The sequence below is a fragment of the Palaemon carinicauda genome, chromosome 10 (assembly GCF_036898095.1).
Source record: "Palaemon carinicauda isolate YSFRI2023 chromosome 10, ASM3689809v2, whole genome shotgun sequence".
In the NCBI taxonomy this organism is placed as follows: Eukaryota; Metazoa; Arthropoda; class Malacostraca; order Decapoda; family Palaemonidae; genus Palaemon; species Palaemon carinicauda.
In genome coordinates this window covers 162,756,843-162,770,237 of record NC_090734.1, presented here as the reverse complement: position 1 = coordinate 162,770,237, position 13,395 = coordinate 162,756,843, and the positions used below count along the sequence as shown (strand labels likewise).

The 13,395-nt window shown below is 34.3% G+C and overlaps 1 protein-coding gene across 1 annotated transcript in view; it reads right to left on the bottom strand.

Moving 5' to 3' along the window:
• Positions 1-203: 203 nt before the first annotated feature.
• The window catches only part of LOC137648363 (serine-rich adhesin for platelets-like), a 13,462-nt gene continuing 270 nt past the window's right edge, over positions 204-13,395 (bottom strand). Inside the window, exons 2-3 of the mRNA XM_068381292.1 lie at positions 12,482-13,182; positions 204-12,353 (exon numbers count right to left, since the gene is read on the bottom strand). Of these exons, the coding sequence (XP_068237393.1) occupies positions 204-12,353; positions 12,482-13,182 (12,851 nt within the window). The remainder of the gene's footprint in view (positions 12,354-12,481; positions 13,183-13,395) is intronic.

Here is a 13,395-nt window from a genome sequence, read left to right as displayed (position 1 = left end):
AGATAAGCAGTACAGAAGTGGGAAAACAAATACTGCTGGAAAAAAACATCTTTAAGATTTCTAATTTAAAAGACAAAAAGAGAATTAATAATGTTTAATAAAATTTATTATCGCACACAAATAATTTTTTCCTGATTTTAAGAAAAAAATCAAGCAAGACATTTTGGCAAAAATTAGCCTATTTCATTTTCAGAATAAAAGTTTTAAAAAGAGATGTAAACGTAGGATGAAATATCAACACTCGTAGTGACAGCCTGAGATTCGATTTTATTCAATTGGTCATCAAGCAGTCCCACAGATTCCTCTAACGTATCGAGTACTTCATCATAAACACCAGGATCTTCATCTCCTAGCTTAAGAAGGGCCCTCGTAAATGCGTATACCAATGACCTTGTTTCACCGTAAATAAATTGTTCATGAATGTATGAATCCATGAAAGTGATATTATTACCATCTACTCCATTCGTGGTTTCATAAGTGATCGAAGTTTCGTACCCTCCTAGTGTGGTGGGATATGCTGTAGTGCTTCCATCTTCACCCGACAATAAAAGAAGAGAATCCCTTAACCTTTCAGATTTGCAAAGCAAATTCCCACAGTCTTCAAGGCTTGAGATAGTTGATTGCTCGGATGACACACTAGCATTAAGAGAAGTTGTTGAACCGTTTACGCTAGATATGTTCTTCAAGTCACTTATAATGGATATTGAGAACAAGACCAGTAGCTTTGTTTGCTGGAAGAAACTTTGACCAAGCTCATGTGCTCTTGACTTAGATGATTGGACTGAAAACTGGTATAGTGTTTCTACTGACTTTTCAGTCTGGTTCTCAGCCTGGAGGGCATTATTTAATAGGTAATCAATATTATATTCACTCAAGACACCCCCTGCCTTCACAAGTTCATTAAAATTAGACTGATAAGAATTCAGGGCTTCAATTTCATATCTTCTTATATTATAATCAGCATCAATCGCTCTTCCAATAATAAGATTTGAAAGGGTTATTAGAGTATTTATACGACTTGAGATTGGTATTTCAATTTCAGCAGTTTCAACGGCATCTTCAGAGAACTCGTTTGTACTCATACTCGAAATATCTGAAGTCTGAGTGGTGGTGGGTTCTGTATTATTTTCTGGAACTTCAGATGAGATTTCAGAGGTGGCTCTTAATACTTCCAAAGCATTTTCATATCTCAGAAGAGCCTCCTCAGTTGCAGCTCTTTCGATTTTCTGCTTTAGATAGACATCTTGAAGCAATGATAATAGTGTTACATTTGATGAAATAAGTATATGATCCCATAAGTGTAGACCTTTAACCAGTTGGCAAGTGTCTTCTAGGCTTTTCATGTAAGCTTTGAACTGGCTTACTGATTTGAAATCTATCGATGAACTGTCAAAACTCCAGTATATAAGAATGTCTGATGCTTGCTCGAATGACTTTTGGACAGATTCAGAGTCCAAAACAGTTATGCTGCTGTTTGGTGAAATAGTCGTAGGGTAAACATTATTTGCTGAAGTAGAGGTAACCAGAGGGGAATTAGTTATAAGGTCAACCTTGGAACAATCAGTTTCACATTCTTTATATATCCATTTCTTTGCTTTCACAGAAGTATCGTTGAGTATAGTAGAAAGCTCCTGCAACAGGAGCACTTGTGTACTGCTTTTGCCATAATCTCCAATTATATTAGCTGTGAAGGATAACATTCCCTTTATTTTCACAATAAACAAAGAGAAGTTGTTCAAGAAAGTTTCATCTTCATTCGAAAAATCTAGGTCAGATAGAATGGCAGCTAATCTATAAAGTGTGCTAAGCTGAAGGCCATTCAGATTACTTTCTGCAGCTTTTAAAACAGCAATGGTCTCACTAAATACAACAGGTTCAGTATTGTTATCAGAGGATGGAGACGATGAACTTTCAGCAGTGGGATTGGGATTGTATAGCTTGTCAATAATGTTTGACAATAAACTATCAATTTCAAAAAGAATATATGTTAGTTGTGAAGAGGAGCTTAATTCCAAATTCTTTATAGCCTCCACTGTATTATCAACATCGTCAATCACCTCTGTAAATAAGGCTTGTTGATAATAATGGTAATGAGCAGAAAGGAAAGCTTTAGCTTCTAACAAAGTGTTTTCACTCTGTTCTACTAGATATAATAAGGATTGAGAGTTGATTTCCGTATCTCCTGTAATACCACCTAATGAATTTAGCTCATACACTAACCCAAAGCATGCATTGACGTCCAATTTCGTTATAAAAGCAAAACCTTTGGTAAACACTTCATAATACTCCTCAATAGATTTAATGAGACCATTTATTTGAGCAGTTCCTAAACTGCTGGATGAATTTTCTAAAGCTTGTTTGATAAGGGTGTTAATTTCAAATACATCTTTCAGTAAGCTATAGGATTCGGAAACTTGATATGCCGATTCAAATGCATGGATGGCTTGGATCAGGTAGAAAGAAGTTTGAGAAAGATGATTTATGACATCTGGTAGATCTTTAATATTCTGCCCAACAGTAATTGGGAGAGAAGATATAATTGTGCTATAGTAGTTTAAGTCTTCTAAATTAGACTCTTCAAGTACTAATCCATTAGCAAAGAACTCATCAGCAATGCTCAAAGTGTTTTGTACTACATCATCAATTGTCATTGGTGAATCCTCACCATTATCTTCATATGCACCTTCATTTTCATCTACAGTACTTTCACTTACATTGATACTGCTAGATTGTGTAGAAGTATCATACCCAGAACCTTCTGTAATATTACTGCTATATGAAGTGCTCCCAATGAATTCCTTTAATTTCTCAATTATAGTGGTAATTAGTCCATTGATTTCGGTAACATGAGAAGCACGTTCTATGTATCGCAAAGACTCAGTAGCCTGATTGTTAAGTTCGGTAAGCCGCTTCAAAATACGAAGAATATTCGTCAGGTAAATGTAGTTCACCTTACCTGAAGTCTGTGAGGTCCCAAAACTGAAATTACCAATAACACTTCCTAAATCTCTTGGAAGCTGTGTATAATCAAGTGTATTATTGATAAGGTAATAAAATGCACCCTCTATGGCATCATCAGGATCAACTCCTGTCTCTAATGATGTTTCACCTGATGAAATTATTCTTTTAATGGAATTTTCTACATTGGTGATATCTTCAGAAGTTGTTGAGTATATGGTGACAGATTCTTTGAAGTTGGATTGAATTAATGATTGTGTTTTATATTTTTCAGCTGCAGTTTTAATTTGGGATAGTGTCTCAGTAATGCTGGAGAGGTAGGCGATGTTAAAGCCATACGTTTCAATGATTGATTTTAGTGTGAATTGTAGTCTGGAAATTATCCTAATATCACTTCTTGTTATTGAATATATTTGCCTTCGGAATATATGTAGTTCCCCTTGAATTCGTTCAATATCATCTAAATAAACCAAGTTATCATATTGTTGGCCACTTATACTGAAAGTATTAGGTATCACAGAAGCTAACCTGGAAACAGATGAAACAGTTCTGTCAAACACAATGGACTCTCGTTCTACTTTTACAAACTCTTCCCGCTTTTTAACTTCTAGAAGAAGTTCCTGGAATTGCACAATCAGCTCTGTACGAGATATTGTCTGTAGTGAAAATACTAAGGAACTGAATATGGTGTATATCTGTTGAGTATCAACTGTGAAGATATTGTCCGATTCTCTGAATATATTTAGTAGAGAAGTGATGTTTCCTTCAATACTAGAATACTGCGAGTCAGTGGTATTTCCAAAACTATTGTTATTTTCACTTATGATGCTAATTTGATTTCCAATGAATGAAGAAATCTGAGTATATATCTGATAAACATTGTCTAACTGAGTATCGGATTCATCTTCTATTGCTTCTCTTTCAATATCTATCAGAGATGCTTCAATGGTTTTCTGGCTCAGTGTCAAACTCGTCTCCAAAGTTGTTATCTCTGTCAAAATTTTTGTTCCACGGAGAAGGACTATTAATGGGGAAAGTTCCCGTATATATTTCTCATACTGAATTACTTGATATGACTCAATCCTACCAACCTCAAAATGCTTTGAGATTTGTAGAGATTCTGATAAAATTCTCACCAACTGATTTTTTGAAGGGGAAGTAGATTCTGTTGTTCCATCAAGCGAAGTTGATAAATTTCTCAATATGGTCAGATAATCATTAACAGCTTTCTTAGCTCGATTGTTCAGCAACAAATCTTTTTGTGTTTTTGATCTCAAAATAGACCCTTTACTTGCTGAGTAACTGGATGCCCTTCTCGTTGTTGATTTAGTTTCCTTTAAGAAGCTCTGCCATATCTTAATGTCAGGTATGCTAATGCCACTGAAATTTTGGAAACTACTGAAGAATTTAACACTTTCTGTGAAGGTCTTAATAGCTTTTTCAGTAATACTAGACCTTTTCAAGCTATACTCTGTTAAGAAAAGGGTTATTGATTTCGAATATTTGAGAAGGATTTCATATGTTTCTGTGAAATTACTTCCGTTTATATCACCAGCAATAGAGGTGTTTGCAGATTCTGATTCTATTCTACTGACAATTTCGGTGAACTCGGTTACTAAAGAGGATGATTGTTGAATATTCAAGAATCTTTGGCTCTCTATGGAATATTTTTCAGATGATTGAATTTGCGAGCTCAATGTATTATTTGCTAATGAGATTAGGTTAAGACTGTCACTTAATTGTTTCTGGGTAATGGAGTAGGTAGAGTCTACAAATGATCTAATTTCATTGATAGCAGAAGAAAATTCTGTTAAAGAACCAAAATCAAGGCTATCAACATTGGAGTTCAAAACACTCAGGGTTACAGCTATCTGTGAAAGGAGTGTACTTAATTCATTTTCTCCAGTCTCATCTGAACCATCTGTTGTATTTGAAGAACTACTCTCAACTAAATTCTCTAATCCACTTAAAGACTCCGTGGCAAATGAAAAAAGATTGGTAAATTGCTTTTGTATATATGTTTGTTGAGAAGCTTGGCGAATATCATTTATAACAGTCAATTCTTCAATACCGTATGTCACAGACTTAGATTTAGAGGAGAAGGAAGTAAAGCCAGAAGATTCTTCGGCCGTTATTTGTGATGACGAGGAGGTTATTTTTGATGCTGTCACAAACGATGATTGTGAGGAGTAAGAAGATTCAACGGAGTCATATGTAGAGGAGAGAAGTTCCTCAAAGTCCTGTTCATCCAATTCTATTGAATCAGTTGAGGTACTTTCAACACTTAGCTGATATGCATATGCTCTGAGATTACTGACATCTTCATTAGATATGAAGTGAACATTTGTAATCCTCTGAAGAATTTCCTTTATTGAGACTATTATAGAATGCACGTTACTAGAGCCTTGTTTTGTTTTTGTAATTTTTAGGATGATTTGTTTTATAAAACTCAATATTTCCAATGTATCTTCAATTTTGGTAAAACTCTTTTGAACCTTAACATCTGACTCTGCTCTATCTACAGATGAAGCTACTTGAACTGTTACACGTTTTAGGATTACCAAAATCTGTCTTATGTAAGAAACACCATACCTCGAGAAAAGTTTGTAGATATCTGTGGAAATGAGATTTCTTATTCGTTCAGAGATTGCAGAAGATTCTTGACTTTTGAAATCCTTTGAGCCGGTGGATATATCCTTGATATAATTGATAATAACCTTAAATGATTCAAATTGGTCTGCCTCTTCAGAAAGTTCGTCTGAAGGGGATTCTCCTGGGATTCCCGTGTCAGATGCATCGTCTAAATTTTCTCCAGATTCAAAATTGAATGTAAATTGATCAAGAGTTTTGGCTAACAATGAGAAAGAGCTTTGCAAGTCTTTTGCTATAGCAACTGAATTAAGGTTTGCAGCTCTCTCAGATGATTGTTTCTCTACAGCCAATAACTTTTCTGTTAAACTGCTAACTTCTTCAAGATATTTGATACCTATTCCTCTGGAAATATTGTCGCTTGAAACACTTGATAAATCAAATTCCCTTAGATTTATATTGAAGTCATCATTAATAAGCCTGAAATCATATGTGTATGGTAACAAAAAGTAATACAGTTTTGTAATGGCCGTGTTTTCTTCATATGAAGTAAATGTCTGCGATGAAGCAGCTTGCTTAAGAGAATAAAGCTGGGAAGATTTCTCTTCAATTGCAGTTCGAGAATTTTTAAGAGATGATGATATTTTCTGATCACTGATATAGGCTTCTTTGGTTTTTAGTTGAGTTTCTGCAACATAATTGAGCTGCGTTAGTTTTTCAGTTATAATATCGACATATGCGATGTTTTTAACACTGCTCTCTGATATTGTGCTGAAGAAACTACTGACTTTTTCACTAATTTGTGAAATTTCAACAGCAGAGAGTGACTGAATGTCAATTGACTGTAGGAAGATGCTAAATCTTGTCACTTCTTCAATTTCTTCTACTTCTGCACTTAGGTCAGGTGCTCTAAAACCACTCAGTTGGTTATATGCTTGTTTGATCTGACTGCTAGCTGACCTAATGTAAACAGTTTGTTTTTCTGATCGATAGCTTTGTGCATTCTTATTTATCTTTTCCTTCAGACGCAGTTTTTGTTTTTCCGTTTCAAATACAATAGCATCTAATCCCTCAAGTTTTTCATTGGTTATTTCCTTATCATATCTGTTCAACAATGCAAGATATTCTCTTAGAGTAGCAATTTCTTTTGAAGCATACACAGTTCTTCCTGAGAAGAAATTTTGTATTTCATCAAGTTCTGTGATATTTTTAGAGGCTCCTGAAGAGACAGAATCGGACTTTCTTTTTAGCTCCTTGGTGGTTTTTTCGATTTTCGAGATCAAGTCAACAGCCTCCTTTGAATTGGAAACTTCTTCTAAAGCAAGGTTAATCATATCTGAGCTAGAAATACTAGACTCTGTAGAAACGATAACAGACTGTGTTTTCCGATACAATTCTTGGAGTCCTACTATTGTTGTATTTTCTGGTATGTCGGCTTTCACTGATTTTAGAGTCTGCAGTTGATCCCTCAGTAAAAGTAGATTCTGTTCTGAATATCCTTTTTGCAGTCTTTGTAAAGTCTTTTGCAAGTCTTTAAATATTTCATGAGAAAAGTTTCCTTGATTTCCATCCCCTGCAGCAGGGGTTAGTGATTCTAGTTGATCTGAAGTGTCCAACAGAAGTGACTTGAATACCTTTTGCTTATAAACAGTTTCAGAGTAGCTACTATCAAAGGTATCTTCAGTTACAGACTTTTCTAAATAGCCTTGTAGGCTTCTAGCTTCAGCAAGAGTGTCTTGTAAGCCTTTAATGTTCACATCTGTACTGAATGATTCACTAAGAGAACTCAAGCTCTTTGTATATCCTTGTAGAACTTCTATATCACTTTCTTTAGCAGTTCCATCTTTGATTAACTTAATAATATTAGATATTTTCTCTACTTCAAATATGCTGACTTCTGTACTTGTGGATGTAGGGACACCTGTCTTTTGTGCAATTTCTTTCAATAGTATTTCCACGTCAGCTACAGTAGTTTTTTGTTTAGTTTTAACATTTATCCTATTATCTCTTTTTGTATCTCTCTCAGATGCTTTGATTTCTTTTAATGATGACTCGAGGACAGAATCACTTAGGAGTTTCAATTCTGCTATTCCCTTTATGTTAAGATTTCTGGCAAAAAGAATATTTAACTTTGAAGCATTGTCGCTTATGAAGGTCAGATCTTCATCTGTAACATCAATGGCACTAGTTTTGAATCGTTTAAACAGTAAGATGAATTTTCTGATTAAGTCCTCAATGTCTTCATCTGTTGTAGTTATTTGCTGGTTTGTTGAAAGAATCTCTTCTGATTTTTCCGAAATAAACTTGAACTTACTCTGTATATCTAACAATGTCGTTGATTGTTTCAATTGGTTGAGTTTAGATTCTGATCTTGTTAGCTCCTTTTCTATCATTTTCTTTGCTTTCTTTATCTTAGAGTTTATCTCAAAGAGTACGTTTGAACCAAATTCTATATTATTTTTAACATATTGAAGCTTTTCTGTAATTTCCTTTAATTTTTCGCTAGATGACTCCAATGAATCAGTAAACTCTAGATCAACAGCATCTAATATCTCTAATAATATATCTGTTTTATTGTCATCCTGGGAATCATTTGAAATTGTAACATTTGATAATTCTCTTTCCAGTTGAGAGAAAGCTTCATTTGTTATGGTCAATGACCCACTTGAATCTGACAATTTACTGACAGCCAAAACAACTGCAGAGCTTTGCTTGGTGCTTTCCGTTTTGGATACAACAGTAGATATTAAGTCTCTCAAATTAGCTATACCATTACCTTCCTGAATAACTATATTTTCGAAAGCATTTACCTTTTCCTTCAAATCTGATATATCTTCAAATGACACAGAGTCCAGATCTATCCTATCAAGTGCTTGCTGCAAGTCTGTGACTTCAGGAAAACCTACTTCCTTTGTTGCTATCCCCACAGAAGATATCTTTGAATTTGCTATGCTGTTTATAAGTTCGAAAATGTTGAGAGTTTCGAGTTTTGTTGTTTTCTTAGCAGAAAGCTTAACCAATTTCTTAGAGGTAGCCAATTCTTCTTGTAATCTTAAGTCTATTTGGTATATTTGGGTTTTGGCTGTTCCTAACCCATTTATATATTTACCATTTAGCTCAGTCGAGCTTATGTTTTTTACTTTCTCCAAAACTGATCCAAGTAAGTCAATTTTTCTGTCTCTTTTTTCAGTAGTTTCGTAGAATTCTTGGATTAAACTGAAGAATAGATCTATATCTTGATTAACTAATTGTGGTCCATCATTTATGTTATTGGCGTCAAAAATATTTAGTGTTTCATTGACTTGTGATAAAATTCCACTTAATCTCTCATATAGTATAATTCTATGTCTATACTCTGATATATAATTCTGATTTTCTAGCGTTTGTGATATCTGATAACGAGCAGCTCTAGTCAGCTCCAAAACTTCAAGAACTGATTTTATATCAATTTTCACTTGGAGATTCAGGCCTCTGAGATCATTTGATAGAACTTCAATGTCTTTTAAAAACGAATTACTGTACTCCGCATTTCCTGTTTTTCCAAGAAGAATCAGAGCTTCCTCAAGAACAATTGGTGTTATTCCTTCATTTTCAGTGTTATCCTCACGAATATAATCAACTATGTTTTGCAACTGGCTTTCAATATCAGCTATGTATATGGAAGAAGCTGATAAGATATCGATAGACTTTCTAGCCAATTCTGTTGATTTCAGAAATTGGCTCTCTGTTTGCACATCATAAATGGATCGCTCTAATAATGATTGTAGGTTAAATATTCCTGGAACTTCCTCGCCCGCATTTACATTTAAATTTGTCAGAGCAATGAGAGTTTCATTAAGGTCTCCTATATTTGCTTCATGAACTGTATTCTCAAAAATATTATTTAGTTGGGAAGTGATATCTTGTATTTCTTTAGGCTCAGAGTTTCCAGTTGGTATTACATTCACTGAAGTAATTATATCAATTTTGTTTGATAACTCGTTTTTAATATTTCTCAGTACTTCATCTGAGCTTTGAACTTTCTTAAGTTGCTCTTTCACAGTTTCGCGATCAAGTTGTTGTCTTTTGTACCTATCAGCTTTCGTTGCAAAATTATCTAAAGACCTCTTCAAGGCTATCAAATTACCGGCACCTTCTTCATCTGTCAATTCACCCAGGGATAATGTTATCAGATTAAACCTACCGACCAAATCTTCAAGTTCATCGTTACTTATAGAGTCTACTCTTAAGGAATTTATAAACTTGATTGTATTTCCGATTTCTTCATTGGGTTTCCCAACTAGTTTTTGAGGACTTATACTATCGATTTGGTTCTTCAATTCCCTTTCTAATGTGTCTGTTACATCTGAAACAGCATTCAATTGCTGAATACTGAACTTAATAAGGCTTTGTGTTGCAAATGCTTCTAGCTGTTCTCCAACTGATGTCAATGCATCTTTTGCTTCTGATAAAATTCCCTCAGTTCCTTTTGGCTTTAAGTTACTCTCTTCTGCTGCTAATAGAATATCTAATAATTTCAATAAGTCTGAAAGGTCAGTGAACATGGAAATATTTGCTGATAGCGTACTTAGTGTTATTGAGAATTCTTCAAATAGGGTCTGAGTATTATCGGAATCAGGATCCTCATCCATTTCTGTTAATCTTCCAAGCGAGTCGATAATTTCAGACAAAAATAATTCAGTATCCGAATAGAGGGAGAGATTTTCTTTATCTTTTTGCAGAGCTTCCTCCTCGCTTTCTATTTGGTTCAATAAATTCGTTATACTATCTGCTTTTTCCAGAACTGTTGTCAAATTTGTACTGTAGCCGGTGATAATGTCGTATTCACTTGTAGATGATAATTCATATTGAACCTTTGGTATGAGTGTCAATAGATATTGCAAATCTTCTCCACTCAGTGACTTTGGCTGTTCTTCTACCCTTAAAATAAACGCATAGAATTCATCAATTGTATCTGATGTTATGAATTCATATTCTGAAAGGTCATTATTGCTTATATCAATTATTTTAGACTCAAATGCCTTCAGTGTATTATTAACTAACTGGCTTATTTCCTTTATAATTTCAACTTTATCAACTTCGTATTTTTTCAATTTTTTCTGTAAGAGTTTTTTAGCATCTATAATTTGGTTAAAACTGTCTGTTAATCCTAAAATTTTTTCTTGAATCTCACCACCTGTTATAAACTCACTGAAAGTAGCCAGTGTCTGCTGAAGTTCGTCAACTTCTAGTGAAGTTATTGCACTGGTCTTCCTGCTAATTGTTGTTATATTTTTAACGATGTATGCTACTTCCTGATATGGCACTTCACTACCTTGGAAATCTTTAGTTAGCTCTATGAGCTGTTGGAACGATGTAGTTGCTTCAGTGACCAGATTATAGACAGTTTCTAAGTTGATATTCGCTTGGGTACCTTGGTCATCCTGACGTGTTACATTTTTGGCATCTCCTGTAAGTGTTTCTAAGTTCATCACTGTAGAGATTAATCCAGAGACCCCTTGCACTTCATCCCCTGAAGTGGTTTGACTCTTTAAACTAAATAAGTATCCTTGCAGTTCATCAACACTTTCCCTTCGGACATAACTAATTCCTGGAAGCCAATTTGTTAAATGTGTGGCAATCTCTGAGACTATTAGGTTTGCTGATATTAATGTAGATTCCTCAGAGTCTGTTAACACTGATAGATATGCCTTTAGACTTGCTAGGAAGGAATCTATATATTCCAAGGTGTCTAAATTTTTCTTGGCCTCAAAGCTTATGGTAAATTTATTTTTTTTCTCTTGCACAGCCTCTTTTGTAATTTGAACTAAAGACTCGAACTCATTGAATCCTGTTATTGTGGTAAAAGATAGAGTTTGATTTGCAAGTAATTTAAAACTTTCGATATATTCCTCAATACCAATGATATTTGCTTCTGTTATTTTATATGTTTTAGATGAGATTTTAACAAGTATCTCTGTTATTTCGGAAATGACATTTTCAATATCAGCAATTAAGATTGTATCACTCTGAGAACCTGAACTTGTGGCTTTAGTAGCAAGAGCAGAAATTTCTGTTTCTAAGGTTGATAGCAGCACAATTGCTGTTTCAGATCTTTCAATGTTAATGATTTGTTCTTCAGATTTAGATAGTATATTCAACTTATCATCTACTGCATCTAAAGAGGATTCTGCTTGTGTTAGGAAATTTTCAATGCCTATAACCCCAAAGCCATTATTAAGAGCTCTATCCAAATCTACAGTCAGTTGGCTGGAATATTGTTGCAGTTCTAATATTGTGCTTTCTGACAGTGATTCCACATCCAGAGAAGACAGGTAAGTAATGCCATTTGTGATAATCTCCAAGGATTCCTGTGGGTTTACAACTTGTGATGATGACTGGAAATATTTCACAGCCTCAATTATCTCTATTATATATTGCTTTGCTTCACTGGTAATTTCTGCTTTTGCCGTGACAGAGCTTCTGGAGAACAAATCATCGTAAGATTTTTTGGCTTTTTTCTGAAGTTCTCTATTGGACCTTTTTATGGTTTCAAACCCAATAATCTCTACATTTGATGTTTCAAATAACTGAACAATCGTTTGAGCCTCGGAGTTAAAATAATTGAGTATTTCTACTTGCTCCCTAGTAAGACTTTCGAAAGATGTTTCTAGCAAGCTGTAAACCTCAATGATGTTTGTGGAAATGCTATGTGTAGTTGTAGTAGCATTTTCAGCAACTGCTGCTTTAGCTGTAATTATTTGAGATATACTATTTTTCACAGCATCTGTTACAGATAGAAGATCCCGTTTTAACAGCAACTTCTCCTGTGCTATAATTTTCTCTTCAGTTCTTCTTATTACAGATTCAATGACTAAACTAATGAATTTACTGTGGATATTACATCTTCTATAATTTGTCTATCACTAAGACTGAATGTTCCTCCAGTACTTACAGCGACATTTATATCTTCTAACTGTCTGCTATAATCTGTTAATGTTAACAGATTGCTTTGTGTTATTGCACTTGCACCATCTGTGATTATATATTCGATTATTCTTATGATTTCTGTTACAAAACCTACAGAAACACTACTACTATCGCTGCTTTGTTGTCCAAGTGCATTTTTTATAGAAATAGCAGTTGTCTGGATATTTTCAATCACCGTTTTTACTGTTTTAGTTCTTGAACTAGAGCTGGTCAATTTTGCTAGTCTATTTTCTTCATCAATGTCAATAGATATGTCTCCTATAAATATGGCCGTTAACTTAATGACAGCTTTTACTTCTGCTTTATCTCTATTTAACAAAACCTTGCTGCCATTTTTGACTCCCTGTCTCATAGACTTTATCTCAAGTGTTACGGCATTAATCGTGGGAATATCAGCGAAAGTTAAGCTTTCAAAATTGATAGTCCAGTAAATAACCTTATTCTTGAATCTTGTTACAGATGATATGAAATTTACAGTTGCCTCACCAGATGATCCAGAGACATCTCGTTTGTTTACACCCCCCTCAGCATCAGAGAGCAATCCTACCAGCTCAGTCTGTGACTCAGAAACAGCAGATTTTGCTAATGATTTCACAGACACCAAGGGAGCAGAGGGTGTTGATGTAGAGGAGTCTTGTGTTGTAATAAATCCAGTAGTTGAAGAGTCTGTAGATAATTACATAGGTTATCAATATCATACGAAGTCAAATAAAGCTCAAATATCTAATAACATGCTTGAATATATTCTAGATAGAAATCCATGACTACAATGATATAAACAAATATACAAACACACACACACAGACACACACACACACACACACATATATATATATATATATATATATATATATATATATATATATATATATATATATA